Genomic DNA, 24305 nt, shown 5'->3' with positions numbered 1-24305 from the left:
ACAACCCAACACTATGAAACACCCATTCACACTTCATACACTACGACCAATTTAGCTGATGCAATTATAGGTCTTTAGACGGTGAGGGAAACGGAGCCCCCAGAGGAAACCCACACGAACACAGGAGAACAAGCAAACTCCACATAGAAATGCCATCTGACCCAGCCGGGGCTCGAACCAGTTACCTTCTTGTGATCGTGCTACCCATTGTGCCACCGTGACGCCCTGTGTATAATATAAAATTCATTTATTTTATTTTCGGCTTAGTCCCTTTATTATTTAGGGGTCACCACAGTGGAATGAACAACCAACTAATCCAGCATGTTTTACGCAGCGGATGCCCTTCCAGCTGCAACCCTGCACTAGGAAACATTCATACACTTTCATTCACACACATACTATATGGCTAATTTAGTTTTTTCAAATCACCCATACCACGTCTTTGGACATGGAGGAAACTTTGTATGGAAACCCACGCAAACACGGGGGAGAACATGCAAACTCCACACTGAAAAGCCAACTGACCCAGCCAGTAGGGGTAGCACGGTGGTGCAGAGGGTAGCACAATCGCCTCACAGCAAGAAGGTTGATGTTTCAAGTTTCAAGTGGCTGGGTCAGTAGGCATTTCTGTGTGGAGTTTGCATGTTCTCCCTGACCCTGTGTTGGCGTGGGTTTGCTCCAGGTGCTCCGGTTTCCCCCACAGTCCAAAGACATGCAAATTAAATAAACTAAATTAGCCATAGTGTATGTGTGTGGATGAGTGTGTATGGATGTTTCCCAGTACTTGGTTACAGCTGGAAGGGGCAACCGCTGTGTAAAACATATGCTGGATACTTTGGCGGTTCTTCCGCTGTGGCAACCCCTGATGAATAAAGGGACTAAGCTAAAGGAAAATTAATGAATGATATAATATAATATAATATAATATAATATAATATAATATAATATAATATAATATAATATAATATAATATAAAATAAAATAAAAGAATATAATATAATATAATATAATATAATATAATATAATATAATATAATATATAGTAGAAAAAGCTATTGTGTGTTAATTTAAATTCTAGATGCAATTTATTGCAACTGCCAATCAAAAACAGTGTAAAATCTGAACAGGCTTGTGTTTCTTTAGTACACTTGACAGTTATTTTATACACATATATATTGCTGTTATAATTTATAATATAATAATAAAATATATTGAAATTTAAAAACATCATCTAAATTCTGAAGTGAATTTAATGTAGACTGCACATCAATTTGTAGGCCTACTATTGTTAATATAAAAGCTGGGTCTAAAATAATATAGGCTAATACAATAAATATATATATTTTAATAGAAGATTAATATTACAATGCTGTTTAGTAATATAAAGTCAGAAAAAACAGTAATAATGACTTTCAATAGAATAATATAATACTAGGCCTATATATAATATAATGACAGAATATAAAATATATAACAATATATATTCTCACCAGATTTGGGTGGGTATCTGTAAACAGAATTAGACGGTATATCGACCTCCTCCACTCCTGCATTCTGACGGCTTGTCAAAGCTCCCATTTCAGAAAGACACAAATTAAAATAACAATAAACGATTGCGATCCTACAGCTGTTGCTTCTTTTTTAGTCCGAACATCTCCTTCTTCAGGCGAAAGGCCGTTTTTTGCTCTTCGCTTTTGTATTTTTGGCCATGCACAGGATTAGTTGGTGCTCTTAATGCCCTGTAAGCTCCGCACTGAGTCCCTCGTTGTTTTGTCTGCAGCCTCAAGCTGATTTTTGCGTCCATCAGACTGCATAGCCCTGTTTTAAGGCTGTCTCTGTCTCCGTGCTTGGCATTCTGGGCCAGGTAAAAAAAAATTGGGAGTAAGATGCTCTCTATATGACACAGTTTCTCGGCATGTTTATCATCCTCATCCCTGTATCCTCTGTTCTCCGAGCGCTTGAGCGATGGGATGCAGATGCGTGTCGGTGATGTAGAAACTGAAGCAGAGGGTAGAACGGCGGTGCGCGTGAACCAGATATCCTAGATGGGCGGGTACAAGGATTATATTTAATTTTGTTTTCATCTAGAGAAATGTTATTTCACACCATACAAATGTACATTTTACATGACGGAAATTGCATAATGTTATGTTGGCTAGTATACTTTGAAGGAAGATCTGCAAAAACAATAAATAAATACGCAAATAAATAAATAAAGGAGAAAATATATCCACGAATTTCTGCATAAATAAAACAATAAATAAATAAACATGTAAATAAATAAATAAATGTACATAAAAATCCACAAATTCTTGCATTAATAAATAAGTTATAGTGCGGGCAGGTAAATAATAAAATAAATAACATACATGTTGGGTGAATAAGAAAATGCTAAACTGAAAGTTAATCTTTTCCCCTTTTCATACTTTTTTTTTTTATTCTTGAACTTAATAGCGTATTTACCAAACATCAGGCCAACGTGCTAATGAGAGGGTGTCTATCAATCAGAAGCTAGTCAAAAAATCTAATGCTAAATGCTTTTAACGATCAACCAATGATGGCATAAAGACCGCCTTCTCTGACAGACACTTATTAGCATGTTGTGCTGAGGTTAAGTAAATATGCAACTACTTTGACGAATAATAAATGTTTAAAAAAGGGGAGAAAATTAACTTTCAGTTTAGCATTTTCGTATTCCCCCAACATTTTTGTAATTTGTTTAATTATTTACCTGCCTGCACTGGTAATATATATTTTCTGCAGGAATTTATTCATTTGCTTATTTATTGTTTTATTTATGCAATAATTTATTTACTATTTATTTATATATTTGTGTATTTATTTATTTATGTGTTGTTTTTGCAGGTTTTATAGTAAACGAAATTTGTATATTAAATTATATGTCAATTTGTATATTTGCATTCACTATACTTATTAATTTATATATTTATTTATATTCATCTTGTTTTTTTTTTTTTTTTTTTTTTTTTTTTGTGCTCTCTCTGTCATTCTGCTGCACTGTAGAAGCTTCTGACATGGAAACAAATCCCGTATGTGTAAACATACCTGGCTGGCAATAAAGCTCTTGCTGATTCTGAAATATCTCTGATTATAGCAACGATTAACTTATAGTCCAAATTTTAATAATTTTATGCTTTTATTTGTTTTAAATTGTTTACATTTACAAATATATTTATTTACTAAAATAATCCAGTGTAATTGAAATGCAAATGACGAATATTTGATTGGCAACTAGTTAAAACACATTATTATTTGATACATTATTTCCTTTGTGAATTTGGCTTGATACTGGTTGACGTTTATTTTATTTAATCAACATTATAGTTTAATAAAGAATAACAAACAGTTTTAGTTCTATGATTATAATTACCTACTTAAATGCATAACAGGACACAATATGATATAGGGTCTATATCATGATATAGGGTTTTTTCATCATACATATATAGAGCTTTACTTTTACATTTGAAAAATATTACACCAAATTCATAAACAGTATTGTTGCATTACACAAAAAAGCAAGAACAGTTCATTACAGAAATGCACATTTTTGAACATATTTCCAGGATTTCTGCAGGTTTCACCAAGTCAAGATTTTTAAAGACCTTTTTACGACCATGAAGAAGAAAATTTCAGACTTATATAGGGGCGGCTAAAAGCATTTTCTTTAATGGCACAGGAGAAAAAAAAATACTTTCCCCATCAAAAAAATATAATAATTAGTAATTTCTTAGCAACATATTTTATACAATATATTAAAACAAGCTGACGTAGTTGTTAGATACACATTTTTTAACATAATTAAAAAAGAACTAAACTGTGCACAACAGACGGTTATAAAATTTATGAATAATGTTTTGCTAAACCTTTTAGGCTGGACACGGTCTTACATTTTACACTTTTGGTATTTTCACAATGCATTTAATTAAAAATGTACAGTTTTATAAATTTAGATATTCCTTGAGAATCGAACCCACAACTGTTGTTGTTGCTATAGCATTAGTCTTCTACACTATAAAACCCAATAGTCAACTTTATCAAATGAAATGAGTGTAGTTAACTAAAAATTGACTGAAAGTTTATTACTCATTTGAAAAGCATTTTGAACTCAGTGTTGGAGGTAATGAGTTAATTAAACACCTCATTACTTCAGCTTAAATGGAGAAAGTTCACAGTACTCATATAGATTAGTTTTTGAACTTAAAGGGTTTGTTTCAATCGGTTTTCTTGAACGGTTTGAGTAAGCATACCTTATTTTTTGAGGTTTTAAGTGTAGAGATAGCTAGTCTTTGTAATGAATACATTTAAAAGACTCTATGTTTAAGTATACAAACTTGTCTCCAATAAAACAAAAATGTCCTGTTATGAATATAGTAAAATGAAATATTTAGGTAAATGTTCTGATCCTCCAAGCGCCGCCTGCTGGACGTGATCATTTTGTCTGACTAGAAAAGCACGTCCTGCTGCTCAATGATGAGTGCTGTGTAATATCTGTCCTCAGAAGCGCTATTGGCCACCCCTGACGTCAGGCTTAAATCCAGACTTGAGGTTTTGCGCAGTACAAACACATCCTGCCTCGACAAACGTGACCTTCGCCGAATTTTGGAAGTGATTCACTGCAGTGCAGTAAAGGTGATATAGGATGACTGGTGTTAAATGAATAGTCTACATATGTCAGTGAGCTCTGTTCGATTTTAAATGTATTATTTTTATATTATTTAGTAGGTTGAATGTCACGCTGTGAAATGCATTTCGCATACAAGTTGCAGAAAGGAAGATATGCACCAAGGGAAATAATTATAATTGGCTAGATAAAAGTGTTACGATCCAGCAAAATGTCAAATACAAACAATATATTTAGTATTTATAATATTGACTGTGTAACTTTTTATGTAAAGACCATTTAAGCCATATGTAACCAAAGTACAATTTTAAAGTTGATTTTACATTTCAATTTCTTAGTTTTAAATAATTTTTTATTCAGAACTCATTACAAAGTACACTACAATCAGCTCAAATGACATTAAAACAGTAGAAATTTTTAGCAGCTGTGCATTGTTTTATTTGTTAATTTATTTTTTCAATATTGTAAATGCTGTGTCAAATACATTTTTAGTACAGAACGGTTTAATTATTTATTTATGCATTTACAATTTGTACAATTTTTATCAATAAATGATCAATATGATCAAACTAATTATGAATAAACATATTTGCAAATTTATTACTTTAAGTTATAATACTTATTTCAGCAACAATAATAACAATAATGATTATTATTATTATTATTATTATTATTATTATTATTATTATTATTATTATTATTATTATTGATATTCCATTATAGTGCTTTTCTGAGCTCTCAAATGCTTTACATATTTGGAAGAATCTCATCAACTGATGTTGGGTTTCCTCTAAATACAATCAAGCAATCAAGCTTAGTTTCTTTAACCGCATCTGAAAATTTCATGAATTAACAGAAAAATTTGCTAGAAGATTTCTCAATTTAGAAATATGAATTCAGTTATGTAAATACATTCAATTTTACTTGCATAGGCCAGGGATGCCCAAAGTAGGGCCCGCGGGCCAAAGTTGGCCCATGGTAACCTTGATTTGACCCACCATCCCATCTGAGAAGAGATTGAGATGGATGGAGACGGTTGAGGCGAATGCCTTTAACAGAGATCTATACAAACTAATTTCTAACTACAAACTGAAATGAAATGTTTAAAAAATGTTGTAACTGAATTAGATTTTAAAAAACTTAAACAATGTCACTCGAAAGATAGAGGATTGGGGAAGACATTAGTGAGCAAATCAAGGCAAAAAGTTCACTGTAAAACCTAAAAAGTTAAGGTAACTGAAACCATTTGAGGAAACCGATTGTAACAAACCATTTAGGTAAAAAAAAGACTAATCCTAATAAGTACTGTGAACTTAATCCATTTGCGCAAAAGAAGCAATTTGAGCACAGTAAAACCCAATAAATGAAGAGAACTCAAACCAAATAAGTACTGTAAAACCCAATAAGTTAAGTCAACTCAAATTGTTTGACGAAACTAATTGCTATAAACTATTTGAGTTAAAAAAACTAATCTATATGAGTAGTGTGAACTTCATTTAAGCAATGAGGTATTTAATCAACTCATTACCTTCAACACCGAGTTCAAAACTCTTCAAATCAGTACAATTAACTTTCAGTAAATTTTGAGTTAACCACACTCATTTCATTTGATAAAGTTGACTGTTGGGTGTAGTGTAGTGTAACTCCATTCTGATATAAATTAGATTGTTTTTTTAACTACTGTAATACATTTATTATGAAGTGTAAAAGAATTATGCTGTATTAGTTAATATAAAGCAATGTGTTCTGGTTATTTTTAAATATTATTAAATAAATTGGGAAATTACAGATGGTTTACCTTCAGCCCACTAGCCTCAATCAAGTTTGGTTTTTGGCCCTTCATAAGAAAAAGTTTGGACACCCCTGTTATATATATGGTGATGATGATGATAATCTTGTTCCCTCTTTTGTTCTCTGCTACATTTGCTCTCTTCAGAAGACAGGGAGGAGTTTAGGAGCAGGTAACGTGTAGTGGCAGTCAAACGCCAGAGGTGGCGGTGTTTTCACGCCATTCAAAGGAAATAAAAGCCAAGCTCCACCAACCACGGAAATCCGGTTACCGCCATTTTAGAGTGTTATCTACTCGGCGTGTTTGTCTCCACTCTCTCGAATGGTTCGCTAATTTCTTTGTAAATCTCGCTGGTAACCGTTTTATTTCTTCCATAACAGACTGCTGTAGAGTTAGTGATTCAAGATGAGCTACGGCAGACCACCGCCCGACGTCGAGGGCATGACATCTTTAAAAGTCGACAATCTGACATACCGCACGTCTCCTGAAACGCTGCGGCGGGTTTTCGAGAAATACGGCCGAGTCGGAGACGTCTACATCCCAAGAGACCGGTACACAAAAGAGAGCCGCGGATTCGCCTTTGTCCGTTTCCATGATAAGCGGGACGCGGAGGACGCGATGGATGCCATGGACGGCGCATTGCTGGACGGGCGCGAGCTGCGCGTGCAGATGGCGCGATATGGGCGCCCGCCAGACGCGCACTACAGCCGCCGCGGAGCCCCGCCGAGGAGATACGGGGGATATGGACGGAGAAGTCGAAGGTAAGGCCTAAACGTTTGTAAATAAATTACATGTCATTTTATTACGGTATGTGTATTTTTATCACTCCATTAACGAGTTTCTATTATTTTACCGCTAAAATAAGGACTCTAACGCGGCCTAGTGCTAATATAAACAGCACGTGCTATAATCATTGTTGGGCTCAATACTAATTAAGTTTATTTTGCCATTTTTATTTGCTTGATCTGTATTTAACATGCAAGTTTCGCGTCGTAATTACTACGTAGATTCAAACGATTGCTCAACTTTGTGAACCGTTGTAATTCTTGAACGAATGGTTCTTTGGAGTCGGATCTTTTCAGTGAATCAACTGCAGCTGTTCAAAACTCTCCTGGCGTATTAAACTTCTCTTTTTAAAATTAATTCACAGCAATTGTTAAAAATGTGGAAAATTCCACTGTCACCGTGTAGTAATTAAAGAAATGTTTTATTTATAATAATAAAATTAAACCGGGAGCTAACGGTTCAGAACACCCGACTCATTTAAAATGATTCAAACTTTACATAGTTGTGATTTTTGAATAGTTAAATCACTAATTTTGCTGGAAAACATGGTAGTTTTGATTACATGCATACTATGCAAATTATTTTGTATAAGCAGTTAAATAATTCAGAGTATCATATTTTAACATAATATTGGCAGTTCTTTGTGTGTACTAAAATTGCTCATTGTGATTTTTTGCTTTTAGCCGTAGTCCTCGGCGCAGGAAGCACAGCAGGTCCAGATCCAGAAGCAGGAGCCGGTCTCGTTCCCGAAGCAGGTCCCGCTACAGCCGATCCAGATCCCGGTCTTACTCTCGTTCCCGGTCTCGGTCCCGATCCCGCTCCAAAACCCGCACCCCTCGCAGAAGCAAGTCAAAATCACCTTCCAGGTCCCGCTCAAGGTCCAAGTCCAAATCTCACTCCAGGAGCCGCACCCCCAGATCGAACAAAGGATCCAAATCCAGGTCCAGATCAAGAAGCAGACCCAAGTCTCCAGAGGCTACTGATGACGCTGCTGTTGAATCGTGAAATGTAAGCAAACCTAGTGCTTTAAATGAAAGTTTAAATCCTATTTATTGCAAGTGGGTGGGTGGGTGATATACACAGTTATCCAAGAAAAAAAGTGCTGTTAAATATTGTATTACCATGATTTGAGCAGATCTGCTTATTGACCCTCTTGTAACTCATGCCAGAAATGAAATGAAGGCATGCATGCATGCAATTTAGTAACTTTATAATAGTTGCTTTTACTGTTTGCCCCCTCTGCTTCCCTCTTGAATCAAGTTCTTCCAGTCATCTGCAGAAGTGATCGATCGGTACATATATTCTCCTAATGGAGGTGTCAGGTTTTATCTAAGATTAGTCTGTCGGAGCTGTTTTTCACAGCACCCGTCTAGTATCTCTGACATTGCATGACATTTTTAAAGGTTTATTTTTAATGCACATCCTAAACCTCAAACTGGATATTTGATTGGGAGCTGACGTGGGTATGATATCGTAAGTATTTGTTTGTTTTGAAACGTGTACCAGCCAAAATCAATTGATTTTATCTAAATGTGGAATTCTTTCCTCCAAGCTGCTGATTCCTGTTTGCAAAAGAGGAGTTTGGGGCAGTTTGAGAGCAGTTAGTGTGTGATCCGACCATTGGCTGCCTGCTGCTGATTGGCGGTTGCTATGGAGCAGGTCGGTCTCATTTGAGTGTTGAGGTGGTGTTGAGGTACGTCTGCAGGACAATGGACTGAGACCTTTTCATCATCCTTGTCACAAACTCATGTCTATCATGGCATAGGCAAAAGCAGGATGGAAATAACGGGGTGCGTTCTCAGAGCTATTTTAAGCTGTCTGATTTTAAGCCTGAAGAGTATCTGATTTTTAGGCCCAGTTATACACATAATTTTTTTCAAGCTATTTAATATTTTAACTGGCAGTAACTTCAGCTTTCTGACGCTTAAAGTGGCTATGAGAAGATGACATTGCACCCTCAGGTTTGTTGGCTCTCTTTCCCTTGAGGTTTCTTGCAGAACAAACATCAGGTACACAATGAGGTTTCCTGCAGAATAAATCCGGTCCATAGATTTAATGTAAAAATGGCTAGCTTCTCCTTTAAGAAGTGGAAAGAGTGCCTGTTTGTTCTGTATAAATGACCAAAGTTGAGCATTGCGTAATAAGCCAATGCCTCATTCTATGGCGATGTGCCTATTATTGCAGAAGCTCCTCTGCTTTATTGATTTTGGAAACTAACTTGTTTCTTCTTTTCTTCTAGATGATGACTGGTTGAATCTTCAAGGATCGCAGTGAACAGATGTCCGTCTGAGGATACCCAAATTATCCATATATCAGACCGAAAGGTTATTGTAATTTGGTCTACATCTTTTTAAATGATTTTGTTTCTCCTCTTTTGCCCACATTTTTGTATCAAACACATTTCATGTGATATTAAATGATCTTTATGCCTAATTGGGGATATTAGGTGAAATCATTTCTCTTCATTTTGGTAGTTTGCTTATTTGTTTTCCCCTTCCCTACTTCATGTTATTGAACCTCACAGACTTTAACGTAAGTTCATTTTAATTAGTTTTTTTGTTCTTAATAAACAATTATTAATGGACAGTTTTGGATGTTGTGCTTTTTCTCCTTATTTTGACTTAAAAGGACTGGGTAAAGACTGTAAATTGGCCTCTTTAAGAATCTTACAATGTAAAACCATGACATCATTATTGCCAACAGAGCAGGTCTTGTGTTATGGTTTAAATGGGCAAACTTCACAGCCACATGTCTCTAATGTTCTCTCTTGTGTATTTTCTATGCACTAGGCGCAGTTGCGTAGCAGTTGAGTTTTGCTGGTTAGCTGTTAAGGTGGCGTGTTGCGGTGCAGAGTGCTTGGCTGTTTCCAGTATTCTCCTGATTGCTCCTGTGTAACGCCCCGATTTGTTTAAATTTGGCTGCTGCGTTTTTATTTGCAGAAACATCTTGTGCAAGTCTTTTTATGAATATTCATAATGCAGATGTCTGAGCTTAACTCATATCCACAATAGTTCCATCATTCAACATGCTCAATTTGTAGTAATTTCCATGTGAGTGGTAATAAAGGTTTCCTTTGTGTATACCTAATTCTTTACTGGTCTGTCAGTGTCTCTTATGATGTTTGATGTAAACGCGCAAATTAAAAGCCTCCATAACTGGAAATAAATTGTATGTTGATACAAATTATTGGGACTCCTGTGAGCTTATTCATGCTTCAAAAGTAAACTGCATTCAGTTAAGTTTCAAATTTTAAATGTATATATTCACACACATACACTTTATAAATAGATATGTGTGTGTACACATCTATATATATCTATATCTATATATATATATATATATCTATCATCCTTGTCACAAACTCATGTTTATCATGGCATAGGCAAAAGCAGGATGGAAATAACGGGGTGCGTGCTCAGCTTTTTTTTAAGCTGTCGGGTGTCTGATTTACAGGCTCAATTATACACATACAATTTTTTCAGGCTATTTAATATGTTAACTGACAGTAACCAGCTTTCTTTCGCTTAACGTGACTATGAGAAGATTACATAGCACACTCCCGTTTGTTGGCTCTCTTTCCCTTGAGATTTTATAAATGTATATATATATAAGGAAAGATGGATGTATATGTCTACACACATACACAGTCAACATTTGAAGTGGATCAAAAAAGATGAAAATTGTAGCTAGACTAAAACCTAATACTTTAACTCAAACCATTTAAGGAAACCAACTGCATCAAACCTTGTTAAATCTTGAAACTTTGAGTACTGTAAACCTATTTTGAATCAAATTAACTAAATATTTTATTTCAAATGAATGATTTCTGTTAACTTGAACAAATTAAGTTCAAACCGCTGTATAGCTACTCTTAGTTTGAGGAAACCAATTGTGGTAAAGGGCTTAAGATGCCATAATTGGTTTTCTCAAACCTTTTGAGTAGCTATACAGTACAGTTTGAACTTAATTCATTCTATTACATAAACACCCATTTAAACTAAGCAAACACTAACATGTAAACAAGAAACTACATTTCAAGGAGGCATTGTAATGCAAATATGTATTAGTTAACTTATCTTAATCTTAACATGTACAGGAATCACAAGAATTAGTTTTTGACTGGCACATAAAAAAGTCCCAAGATCACCCGTTTTTTTTTTTTTTTTTTTGCATAAAGGTCTGAATATGACCTGTTCTAAAAGACAGACATTTAACCCTCTACTGATGTCATACTTTTGTTTACACAACTGCAAATTTGGACCAAAATGATTTTTCTAATAATTGAAAATTTGAGCTATTGGTTCATTTTCACTTTAGAGTATCCCTCCTATGCTGTGCGCATCTTTTCATTGATCCAGTCTATGAACTTTGTGACACGGGCATAGACACCTGGCTTGTTCTTCTTGCCACAGCTGTCGCCCCAACTCACCACACCATAGATGTAATGAATATTGTCCTTCTTACAAACCAGGGGTCCACCGGAATCACCCTACAAATGTTAAACCAAGTAAAAATTGTCATGTGATGTGCATACAAAATGATACACTATTCAATTCAAATGAAATAATGTTACAAAAACTTGCAATAGGTAAGCACCTGACAAGAGTCGATCTTTCCCTGCATATATCCAGCGCACATCATGGAATCGTCCATTCTGTTTCCATAAACGTTACGAGACATGCAGCGGCTCTGAGAGATCAGGAGAACTTTGGCATCCAGCAGCTGAGTACTAACGCCATGATCTATAAATAAAAGTACAGTAAGTAATAGTAAGAAACAAGTGAATGTGTATAGCGAAAACAGAAAGGAGTAGGTATACGTTTCTCAGTAGCTCCATAGCCTGATATTGTGCACCGTGTTCCTTCAGGGAATAAATCGGTGGGAAGGCAAGCTGCCCTGACAGACCTGGACTCATTGGCACACCGTCCATTCCGTCCCTTCAGTTTCAGGAGGGCTTTCATAGATGAGAAACAAAAGCACTGTGATGTGAGCATAACTGGTTAAAAATAAGTAAACTATAGTTTTTATTTTCACATTTCACTTAATATGGATTATCCTGTTTGAAACCATTGGAAACACAATGTGTTGTGTATATCATTTTTTAAAGGAATATTTCATTTCACAACATAAAATCAATTCTATGTACTTCAGAAACACTTTTCATTGATCACAAGGCTTGTTTGCAAAATGGATGGTAGGCTATACAGCAATAGTGTATCTTTAAAATTTTGATGATTATACTGAGAGATGGATGGATAGATAGATGATCGACAGATGAACAGACAGATAGACGGATAGATGGGTGGGTGGAAAGATAGATAGATAGATAGATAGATAGATAGATAGATAGATAGATAGATAGATAGATAGATAGATAGATAGATAGATAGATAGATAGATAGATAGAAATATAGAAAGACGGATAGATAGATAGACTGACAGACAGACAGACAGACAGATGGATGGACGGATGGATGAATGGATGGATCGATCAACATTTGAAGTGGATCAAAACCTTAAATTTTTTTCTAAAATTATTGAACAGCATCTATTTGTGTCTTAGTACAATTTGAATTTTAAAAACCACTTTTGTGCCACATTTTTGTGTTGACTACGATTGAACTTAAAATGAATTGTGTGTTTCAGTGTTTCATCAAGTGTTGTTTCAGCTCATTTTTAATAATTAGTCTGTACAAGCAGCAAAATCATGTGAGCGCAGGAAGATGGATAAACTATAGACAGATAGTTCACATAAATAGTGAATCACTGACCTATATCATTATAGAGGGCGTCAAAAGTCTCTGTGTAGTTCTCATGAACAATGATTTTCTCCACCTCCACAAACTGTTTATCAGGGTCATCTTTCTCCAGGTTCACACCACCCAACTCCACCCTCACCTCATCATTCTCATCGCTAGCATGGTTATGCATATAAAAAAAATTGAGACTTAACACTTCATAGACTTAACGAAACAACAAATAAATCCAACCTACATGCAGTGGGCTGCCGTCAGGATCCAGCAGGAGTCAATCAGGGTTCCTCCACAGTTATGCTCAAAGGTTGCATTCGAGCCCTTGGGACGCACCTGAAATGAGGCCTGCCAGGGATGGGCCTCGGGTAGGGACTTCCTCCCACCAAATATTCTTGGCGCTATCATGCTAAATGCGGCCTTTCCACAGTCTGAAAACTCCAGTTTTGTAGGGGTAGTTAAGGGTTTTTCTGGTTCTGTCAGTTTGGTATACAATAAAAAATGTGTAATTAACATGTTGTTCGAGCAAGAAGAGCAATGGGTGTTTCTTTGTTTAATTTAAAAGTACAATTAAAAATCTATGCCTGTTTCAGAGCATGGCTTGACATTGCAGTAGTTCCACTGAAGCTTTCCCTTTTCCTTTACAAAGCACCAAGGTTCTCGGTCTCCATCTGGATTCCTTAAACAATAACGATAGTGATAAGACGACAATGTTTAATATGACATGTAATACAAAAACTCATTGGTTGCTTTATATCTCAGTCAGTCAGTCTCTGGTCAATGCAAGATGCACTCCAGACCTGTTTGGCTGCACAGGGTATGAATAAAGGTACGAGTTCTGTCACTGTGCTGTCAAATGTGTACCACAAATGTTGTACTTAAAGGGTCCATATTGGTAGCTCAATATTAGTTTCTCTTATTAGTACCTACAAATTTCAAGAGGTACGCATACTTTTTTAGGTAGTAGTATGTACCCTTGAGGTAATAATTAGGACTATTTAGTTAAAAATATAAACCTTTTATACCACCCCAGTGACAGCTATCATACCTTGTATTTTTGACTGTGTAGATTAGCACTAAACCAGCTCCGACCAGCCTGGACCAACACTGAGTTCATGCTGGTTTACGGTGGATTTTACCTGCAGTAATTGTGTTCTCCAATGCTCTCATTCCCTTCAAACTCTTTGTAAGGAATAAGATTGTGGTTCCAGGGTAAACACTCAATTTCTTCTATTGTTTCACTGACATTGCCTCTGTATGATTCCCCATTCCCTTCATAGCAATCGTTTGAACCTAAATAAAATGATATAACATTGTATTGGGTTATTTAAAGTAACAGCTATAAAATATAAAATAGAAATGTATAAAATATAAAGACGCCTTTACCAACTTGGCAGAACCTCCCACTATAATCTTCAGGACAAGTGCATGTGAAACTTGCTCTCGTACGGCCTTTAACACACGTTCCCCCATTCTGGCATGGACTTGGATTACATGCATAGGCTAATAGTGCAAATACAAGCATAACATTTAAATAAAAAGACAAGTTTTTAAGAAAGAATGAAGAAAGGAGGAATTTATTAAACCTGAGTTTAGTGAATAATTATAAAAACCAAGCACAGAACAAAAAACTGCTAAATGAACTTTGCATCAGAAAATTGGAAAACACTCACCATTCTTGCACTTAGAACCCCGATACGGAGGCCAGCACTTGCACTCATAAAATGGGTCTTTTTTTATTCTGACACAATCACCATTACCACACTTCACTTTTTTACACACGTTCTTCTCTGAAAAGACAAAACAAAAAGATTCAAATTGAGCTAAGAATGCTTGTTTGTTAACATGTGTTTATTAATAAATGGCTCCCATTTTACCCCTGTTACAAGATGTAAGATAAGTCTCCAGTGTTTCCAGAATGTGTCTGTAAAGTTTCAGTTAAAATACCCATCACATTAATGATTATACAATGCAGAATGTACCCATTTTGGGCTCAGAACAAAGTGTTGCTGTTTTTTAAAGCCAGTGTTTTTAAATGCAAATGAGCTGTTTCTCCCCTCCCACTGAAGTTCCAGTGTCTGCAGTTACAAAGTTTGCAACACACACATTTAACTTTGCAATGTTTTTGCACTTGTTTATTGTTGCTCCTCGTATACAGTTGTACTGACACTATGCAGCTATTGTGATTCCAGCGGTTATGACTGCGAATGATAGCGATTTTACTGTCTTTGTTGCAAACATGCACTGTTTTAAAAATGCTTTTAGGGTGTAGTCAAACTAGGTACAGTTGCCTTGAACTAGAGGCCTGCAATACATTTCTGAATAAAATGTGGTAGCAGTCAGTAAATCTGGTATAATTTGGTGGGCGGTCTAACAAAATAGCATTCCACAGAGAGAGAGAGAGAGAGAGCATGTGCATCCGCTGTGGTGCTGTGTGTGTGAATGAGAGAGTGAGCGTATATAGATTGTTATAGGCTGTCTGGACTGCGTCCAGCTGGGTGTTTTTTGGTAGGCAAATTTAATCGCTTTACATTTTTTCATGGCCCAATATGTACATGCTATGTGTATAGAAATAATGCTGATATGATAAACACAATGGGTAGTTGTATATGTTAAGTGGACGTTTATAAGTCTGATTTTAAAAGAGTCAGTGCCTTACCAGCCACATACTTCAACACATGCCGCTGTTTAAGGCAGCACTCATGTCTCATTACAAAGGGGCAAACAAACCTGACATTTAGCCTAAAATCCTTGCACAACATACAGTTTTATGTGTTATATTTTGGTAGCACCCAATTTAAAGACGAGATTTTGGAAACCAGATCTAAATTTAACAGGAACAGTCGGGAAAGTCGTAAAAAATCATTCTAAGCGGGCAGCGGGTGAACAAAGGTAAAATATACAGCGGGAGCAGTCGGGTGCGGAATAAAACCTAATGAGAGCGGGACTAATAATTCAGTCCTGCGCAGATCTCTATCCTGAACTATCCCGAAGCACAATTGTCCTCTCTCCCACAACGGCCTGCACTAACACTGCATTTTGTTTATGTCATCGATGGACATTGCTATAGTTATATAGTTTTAGTCAGTTGGGATGCAGTCAAACATTTTCCCAAACAGACCCTCAACTATTGACACGCATAAATGATCATAAAAGTCATCGTGCTGCACGTATTACGAGGTGTACTGAAGGTGCATCTGTTGTGCAGCAAGGGGTTTGCGTCTTTAATAAGCTACGACAGTTCACATTTATTTAAAAGTTAGAATGATTAATAAATCCAGATGATACAATTATGGAGACATAAAAGACGTTTCCTGATTTATTTGGCAGGTGTGAGTGCTTCAAATGGTGCCAAGGACCAGTTTAGTTGGCACCATTTGGAGCACTCACACTTGCCAAACAAACCAGGAAACGTGCCTGGGCATAGGTCGGATAGCATAGTGTGAGTGCACCCATGAACTGATTCTTGAGCTGCAGCTGATCACAGAGAGGTGGAACAGATCTTTTAATCCTAGTTTCTTTGCAAATCCTGTTCTGTAGACATGTTTATACGTGCCAACCAATCAACCCGGTAGGCAGGGTAAAACCATACTCCTACGTCACATTGCAATGGGCCTCAGTGGGATTTGGATCCTATTTTAACATTGGAAATTTTAATAAAGACACTTCTTGTCACTTAAATATGACAGAGGACACACGATACCTACAATCAGTTCTGTCCAAACGGCTTACAAAAGTTGATTTTGCATCATAGGTGCCCCCTTTAATATTTTTTTTATTTATTCAAAGCAATTAAATGAGTAAAGGATGAAAATGGTCAACATTTAATAGTCTATATATACAGTAATATGACTTTGTTAAAGTACTGTATATGAAGGTCTTACCATTTTGACACTTTTTGCCAATATAGGGCGGTGGACAGATGCATTTGAAGCCGCCGCTTTCTTTCTCCTTACAAACTCCATTGTTCTGGCAAGGGTTTGGATCACACGTCTCTACAGAACACAAACACGATCATCGTATGCTTGCAAGCAGCAAACACAACTTCAGTACATTCACAGAATTTCACAGTGTTTGTGTAAGTTCTTGCCTTCATCAAAGAAGGAAAAAAGCCAGTCAATCGTCTCGTTAATTTCAGCTGAAGATATTTCCTCCGTGTCACTAACAACATAGTCATATATTTCTGTCAGAGAAAAAATATTGTGAGCACGCTATATGGCAAGCCGTTCCAACATTTATTCTCCAAGATGAACTAGCACAAGTTTTGCAGGCACTAGTATCTTATCCATTCAGTACTGGTACTTGTTCATTATCGACTAGTAGTGCGTATTTATATAGTTGTTAGTTATAAGATATTGGATGCACATCAGTAGTTACCAGTAGCAAAATATTTATTTTTTCCATTGACTTCTATGGCGATCTCACTGACATAACTATTTAGTTTGGATTAGTATGTATTGTAGTTTTGACAGGAGCATATTTTTTTACATTAGTAATTATTATGTTTTTGATATCTATTATAACTATAATGTAGCTATTAATTAACTGGTTTACCAAAGTGCATACAGTAACAACCATGAAAATATAAACATTCAGACTTCTTACCATCGACAATGCCAATGAAGTCTTCCAAAAGACCCTGAAACAGTCGCCACACTTTCAGTCAGACAGAAATGCAATATAAACATGACATTTCCAAGCATTTTTACATTACATTCGATACATACCGGCGCTGCTTTAACATGTGAAGTGAGGCCAGACAGACCTAAAATAAGCAAAATGACTGGAAACATTATTCCTGGAGAAAAAGATGCCCAATCCACAACCATAAAAGACACTTGTGTTTTGTGTGGGTAGTAAATAAGCTGACCTGTAGGTGGATGATCTCTGGACTCCCATTTGTTTGATTATTTGACAGCAATCATTACCCAACCACATTGATTTGCTGTGTTCTGGACGGCGAGACGCATTACAGGTTTGTATAACTCTCAATTTAATGTTTAAAACGAATGTTACCCGGACATTTGTGGGATAAAGTGGAACAGATTTAAATGTGGACAATGCACTGAAATAAGAAATAAAATAACTCACAATGACAATTATTTTTAATGTGGTGAATTCGGGTCAACTGGGACACTTTTTTCCATTGACAAAATGCACTGCAGAAATAAAATAAGCTGAACTTCAAATTGCCAAAAATTCTTATTGGGATAAATTTAAGTCAACTGGGACACTTTTTGCAATTGAGATGACTGAGGCAACATTGACATTCATTGACCTGAATTCTCCCTAATAAAATACCCAATATCATTGATGATTTAATGTTTCATTCTTACTCATGCCTATATGATTTGATTCTTTGCCGTCTTTCGGATGAGACGTTAAACCGAGGTCCCGACTCTCTGTGGTCGTTAAAAATCCCAGGATGTCCTTCGAAAAGAGTAGGGGTTTAACCCCGGCATCCTGGCCAAATCTGCCCACTGGCCTTTGTCCATCATGGCCTCCTAACCATCCCCATATTCAATTGGCTGCATCACTGTCTCCTCTCCACCAATCAGCTGGTGTGTGGTGTGCGGTCTGGCGCAAAATGGCTGCCGTCGCGTCATCCAGGTGGATGCTGCACACTGGTGGTGGATGAAGAGATTCCCCCCACTGTGTAAAGCGATTTTAGTGCCCAGAAAAGCGCTATATAAATGTAAGGAATTATTATTATTATTATTATCTAAAAACATTCTGCAACGCTATTTTGTGCAGATTTGTACAGATATGCATTTTAAATGGTCTGTTTTTGAAGTGCAATGTTTACGTGTATGCAAGTTTTAATTATTGCACAGGAACTTTTAATTTTAGGTAAGCCAACAGAAGGGCTTTCTGTGAACTGTCATGCCATTATAAAAATGTTATAAGTTTCTTTAAAAATCACTGATTTTCACTGCCTGACTGAGATATGACATATGGGTCTTAGACCAGACAGGAAGCGCTGCATTAAATTCCATGTCTTTAAAACATTGACAAATATTTTATCACGGTATTTTCGATGGAATTTTAGTGTTTGCCTGATGCTGTTGACGCCGCTTGCATTTAAACAGCCTTTCATCTCACTTTACTCTTCAACAACTAAATGAATGCTTACCTCTATTTAACTGATTATATTTGGATTAAATTAAATTAGCGATGCTGGAAAAAGAAACACTGTGAAACTAGAAATAGTCACATGAACCATTCACCGCCTAAAAAACATGTGCTGTGCATATAGCCCATCTCGGGCCAGGAGGGTTGGTGTCCCTGCAGGGTTTAGCTCCAACTTGTCTCAACACACCTGCCTGAATGTTTCAAGTACACCTAGTAAGACCTTGATTAGCTTGCTCAGGTGTGTTTGATTAGGGTTGGAGCTAAAATCTGCAGGACACCGGCCCTCCAGGAACAAGTTTGGTGATCCCTGGTAAAGCCCATTACTCCGTGCAAGTTATCCATTGAAAAAATGTTTGTTTTGTAATCTCTAATCAAATACCATGTGTTTCCGTATTTGAAGTGGTGGCCTGTTCAAAAACTGTAATAAAATCCTGGTTGCCAAAAATTTTTAAGCTGATTCAAATTAACTTCATGAGTCCATTAAACTTATGTTTCGTTAAACTGACTTAAAATAGCTTGAATTAAGTTAGAGCACGATTAACTTAGTTTAATAAGTTACAATGACCTAAAAACATGTGCTGTCAGGACTAATTAATCATATCATTTTTTACAGTGTAGGCATTATAACAGAAAGCTTTCTATAATAATGTCTATGCTTCTGTTGACATTATTTTGGCTTCAGCCACAATATTAGTTATGCATTTCATGACTGTTTTTGATGCATTTAGTAGCTTTTTAGGGCTAAATAATTTAATACATTTCATTTTTCTGGTGACAGTAAATAACCATAATGTCGGACACTTTAATTGTGCCAATATGATGACATTACTATTTTGTTGACACATTTGCTACCCTAAATGTATATTATTATGTTTTTCGATACTGAAAATGTGGGCAGCGCGGCGGCATAGTGGTTAGCGATGTTGCCTCACAGCAAGAAGGTTGCTGGTTCGAGTCCCGGCTGGGCCAGTTGGCACTTCTGTGTGCAGTGTGCATGTTCTCCCCATGTTCGCATGGGTTTCCTCTGGGTGCCCTGGTTTCCCTCACAAGTCCAAAGACACGGGCTAGGTGAATTGGGTAAGCTAATTTGTCCATAATGTATGTGTGTGAATGAGAGTGTATGGGTGTTTCCTAGTGATGGGTTGCAGCAGGAAAGGCAACATATGCTGGATAGGTTGGTGGCTCATTGCACTGTGTTAATAAAGGGACTAAGATGAGTAGAAAATTAATGAATAAATGATAATGGAAACGTAGAACATTTTAAACTTTAATAATGTGAATGTAATGACAATATTACTATTTACATCATCTCAATGTTCATTTTGCCACTAACAACCTGCTGTTCTTAATGTAACAGTAATGCAAAGTCACTGAACAAGCGTGACAGTTCAGCTAAAAATTAAAGACGGCATCTGAAAGTACCGTTTGGATATATTTTTGTGTGTAAATATATGTTTTTGAACAATGTTGATGACATGTCTATTGAGAAGTCAATATTTTAGTAAGCAAACTTTCACTTAGTTATCACCAAAGCTCTTTCTGTTTTGTTGTACATGATTAAGACCACTGCCAAGTTTTCGAACGCAGCCACTATGTTAAAATCCTCCTATGACTCAAACTTTTCCAAACCAGTCATTGTGTTTTCTGTTGAATTATTAAAATGCACAAAAACACACAAACAAGTGTTTTCAACTGATTTTATTTCAAAGAGAAGCAATGGATCAGTTGACAGTGGAGTGCAGATGTTCATTCTCAGTATATACAGCACAAGAGATAAATATTCAGAGATCATCTGCTGGTATTCTGAACTCACGCACAGCTGCTCACAACATCTTGGTATTAAACTGTAAATGTATTCAAGTGCAAGTGGCAAACATAATGCTATTAAAAAAGTAAAAAAAAACAAACACTGTACCTTAAAAAAACAAAAGTGTCTCTTGCATTTCATTCATATTTTCAGGAATATGATATGCTCATCAGTGGTTATATTGTTCGAGGGATAATTCAGCCAAAAATGTAAACATCTCACCATGTATTTAACCTCAAATGGTTCCAAAACTTTTACGAGTTTCCTTTTTTCTGTTGAACACAAAAGAATATATTTTAGAAATTTGTATAGCCTTTGACTTCCATAATAAGAAAATGGCTACTTCAAAATATCTTTCTTTGTGTTAAAACAAATGACTATAGAAGTCAGTAGCTACCGGTTTCCAACATTCTTCAAAATATCTTCTATTAGAGTTAAACACGGAACATGCCAGATTGAATAGTGCCAGACTACAGAAGTACAATTAAGTACAATTGATTTCATAAAAAGTAATGAGTCAATGGCTACCAGTTTCCAGCATTCTTCAAAATATCTTCTAAAAAGAGTTCAACAGCAAGAGCAAGAAAAAATTGGAAGAATAAATAATTTAATGAGTGTACACAATTATTTTCTCAATTTTATGTTTTCATTTACTGTGCTGTTTACCTCTGGAATATGTCAGATGAAAAAATAAAATTCAGAATAGTAAATTCATGAAAGTAACAAGTCAACAGCTACTATTTTCCAACCTTCTTCTAAATATCTTCTTTTAAGAGTTCAACAGAAAAGTAAATTTTGAAAGAAAAAAAGGGTTTGGATCAAGCATAAGATGATCAAATTTCATTTTAGCAGAAGTTTGTTCTTAAATTGTATGATTCATTTAGAATAAATTATTTTAAATAAATTAACGCGTATACAAAATTATTTTCCTAATGTTACGTTTTCATTTGCTTTTGTACTTTTATAAGAGTAACAAGTCAATGGCTACCATTTTCCAACATTTTTCTAAATTCTTCTATTAGAGTTCAACAGAAAAATAAACTTTTATAAATAAAAAAAAGGTTGAAACAAGTAGAAGATGATCAAATTTCATTTTAGCAGAATTGTTGTAATTAAATTGTAAGATTCATTTAGAATTAATTACTGATTTAAATAATTTGATGTGTACACAAAATTATTTTCCCAATGTTATGTTTTCATTTACTGTACTCTTTCAGTCCCTCTGGAATAGGTCAGATTATGAAAATAAATGCCTTAAAAGTAATTCATTTCATACAAATAATAAGTGAATGGCTACCATTTTCCAACATTCCTCAAAATATCTTTCATTTGAGTTCAACAGAAAAAAATGTAAATTAATTATTTAGAATAACCTAATTTGTGTACAAAATAATTTTCCCAATGTTATGCTTTCCTTTACTGTACTGTTGACCTCTGGAATATGTCAGATTATGGAAATAAAAGGCTTAAAAGTAATTAATTTTATAAAAGTAATAAGTCAATGGCTACAACATTCTTCAAAATATCTTCTATTAAGAGTCCAACAGAAAAAAAAAAAAAAAAACTTGTGGAAGAAAAAAGGTTTGGAACAAGCATGACATGACATGAAAACTTTCATTTTTAGCTGAATTATCCCTTCAACATCAGGAAGCCTCAAAATGGCGTAAATGCAAACACTTTAAATAAAGGGTTTTGTTCGCATTCAATAATACCCAACAGACTTGTTTTTCACTCTCGGTGCAACTAAGATTGTCAAATGAAGGGAGGAAACATCTCAAAAGCACAACAAACACTCTCAAACAATTCTCACTGGCACACAAACACTCATTCACTCAGTTGTACTGGATTATCAATCCCATCATCCACCATCCAGCGTGAAGTCCTCCACTCCTACACATCTATGCTCTACACAGAGCATTAAGCGCTAACACTATAAATGGACTATAAATGGAGACCATCGAATCCAACACCTCATTGCCTCTCAATCCAAACGATCTATTTTTTCACTCTATTACTTCATTTTCAACATGCACCATCCTCTGTATCCACTAGGAAGCGCTGTGGAGTTACATTCATTGAGTGAACATGTCAACATGGAGGGTATTTTTTTTAGCATTTCACCACATCAGTGCATCTCTCTGCTATAGTTAAGGCACAAGAATGTCCTTTTGTAGTGTGTTTGGAGTTGGCCTGTAGGGTTTGGGGTAGTTTTGTGGGAGACAGTGGCTCATGTGTACTCAGATTTGCGGATGTAGTTTGACGGGACGTACCCCCTCCGTCCTCCTGCTTCACCCAGCCACCACTCCTGGTTGCCATTCATGTCCTGGAACTCAAGGATTCGCACCCGCTGATTGGCTGAAATGCTGAGCTCATTTGCACAGCGTGCGCTGAAGGAGTAAAGAGCGTAGTATATCTGGGGGAAAATGGAGTAGAAAAATTAAAATTAAAAGTTAAATTCTTGAAATGAATCAATTTAGATGTTAGTAAAACGTGTTCAGTTGTTTTTTTTACACTTTGAATGCTTTTATAAATGCTTTGTGGATTATTTAAAAATAATTGCTTAGTATTTGATTAATTGAATAATAATTTTGAAATGTTTATTTATTGTTAAATTGGTGGTCCACTACGATATCATATTTTAAACTTTAGTAGAGCTGTAATGAAGCTGTGTGAACATAAACAACATCTCTGAATGTAATACACTTAAAGTTCAATGCAAAGAGAGACATTGGCTTTTACAGAGTTAGCTTGGCAAAGCCTACACCGAATGAAGTTTGTGGACTACAAAAAAATACATCCGGGTTATGCCTAGTTCAGACTGCGTGATTTTAGCCCCGATTTTGGCTCGCCGACAGGTTTTGAGAAATCGCCGACAAATGCCTGAAATCACAGGCAAATCGCTGCTCGTGCACGTGAGTGACAATCACACAGTATGAACGATCAGAGACGCGATCTGAGAGAATCGCCGATGAGTCGCCGATGCCTGTGAGATATTTGGCGTGCTAAATATCTGGAGCTGTCGGCGATTCAAATCATGCCGTGTGAATTGAGTTTTAACTGAAAATAACATCAGCCATCGCCTACAGCCAATGAGAGAGCAGCTTTCACTTGTGTGTGCGTGTGTGTATACCTGCTGCAGGCCAGCGGGAGGCTGGGGGAGAAGTTAAAAGCGCTCTTATTTGGTTTATTTGGACCCACGAAATGGAGGAAAACTAGGGGAGGTTTGACAGGACTCACGAGCAACCTTTCTCCCTATAGTAAAGTCATGCAATGTGAATGTCCATGTCGCCAAACCATCTTGCAGTGTAAACAAAGCAGCGACGAAACGCTAGCCCAGATAGTCATGCAGTGTGAAAACATCTGTGACACGACTAGTTTGAAAATCATGCAGTCTGAA

At 36.1% G+C, this 24305-nt stretch overlaps 4 protein-coding genes across 17 annotated transcripts in view; 1 reads left to right on the top strand and 3 right to left on the bottom strand.

The window, feature by feature from the left end:
• rnf157 (ring finger protein 157) overlaps window positions 1–1963 on the bottom strand; it is a 38913-nt gene extending 36950 nt beyond the window's left edge. For all 6 annotated transcript variants that reach the window (XM_005156348.6, XM_005156347.5, XM_073918585.1 and 3 more), the window contains exon 1: window positions 1490–1963. In XM_005156348.6, the coding sequence (XP_005156405.1) occupies window positions 1490–1577 (88 nt within the window). In that variant the 5' untranslated portion in view covers window positions 1578–1963. The remainder of the gene's footprint in view (window positions 1–1489) is intronic.
• A 4731-nt stretch (window positions 1964–6694) lies between these two features.
• srsf2a (serine and arginine rich splicing factor 2a) lies at window positions 6695–10405 on the top strand. Of its 4 annotated transcripts, none has more exons than XR_222035.6 (4): window positions 6703–7194; window positions 7903–8227; window positions 9459–9543; window positions 10009–10405. XR_222035.6 is itself a non-coding variant. In NM_213382.1 (3 exon segments), coding segments are annotated over 2 exon segments (678 nt in total). In that variant the 5' UTR covers window positions 6695–6838; the 3' UTR covers window positions 8225–8227; window positions 9459–10402.
• An 855-nt stretch (window positions 10406–11260) lies between these two features.
• On the bottom strand, window positions 11261–17845 carry habp2 (hyaluronan binding protein 2). Its single transcript, NM_001110373.2, has 13 exons — window positions 17697–17845; window positions 17575–17608; window positions 17060–17152; window positions 16854–16964; window positions 14643–14759; window positions 14356–14472; window positions 14109–14262; window positions 13554–13648; window positions 13214–13445; window positions 12991–13133; window positions 12039–12173; window positions 11816–11961; window positions 11261–11708 (listed from the first exon to the last, which is right to left on the bottom strand). The coding sequence occupies exons 1-13, from the start codon at window positions 17796–17798 to the stop codon at window positions 11547–11549; spliced, it is 1641 nt and encodes a 546-aa protein (NP_001103843.2). The 5' UTR covers window positions 17799–17845; the 3' UTR covers window positions 11261–11546.
• Window positions 17846–20784: 2939 nt separating this feature from the next.
• The window catches only part of dnmbp (dynamin binding protein), a 72186-nt gene continuing 68665 nt past the window's right edge, over window positions 20785–24305 (bottom strand). For all 6 annotated transcript variants that reach the window (NM_001424046.1, XM_073917264.1, XM_073917265.1 and 3 more), the window contains one exon: window positions 20785–23321. In NM_001424046.1, the coding sequence (NP_001410975.1) occupies window positions 23136–23321 (186 nt within the window). In that variant the 3' untranslated portion in view covers window positions 20785–23135. The remainder of the gene's footprint in view (window positions 23322–24305) is intronic.

The sequence above is a fragment of the Danio rerio genome, chromosome 12 (genome assembly GCF_049306965.1).
Source record: "Danio rerio strain Tuebingen ecotype United States chromosome 12, GRCz12tu, whole genome shotgun sequence".
In the NCBI taxonomy this organism is placed as follows: domain Eukaryota; kingdom Metazoa; phylum Chordata; class Actinopteri; order Cypriniformes; family Danionidae; genus Danio; species Danio rerio.
The sequence above is the reverse complement of the archived record's forward strand: the minus strand, read 5'-3'. Positions and strand labels throughout refer to the sequence as shown.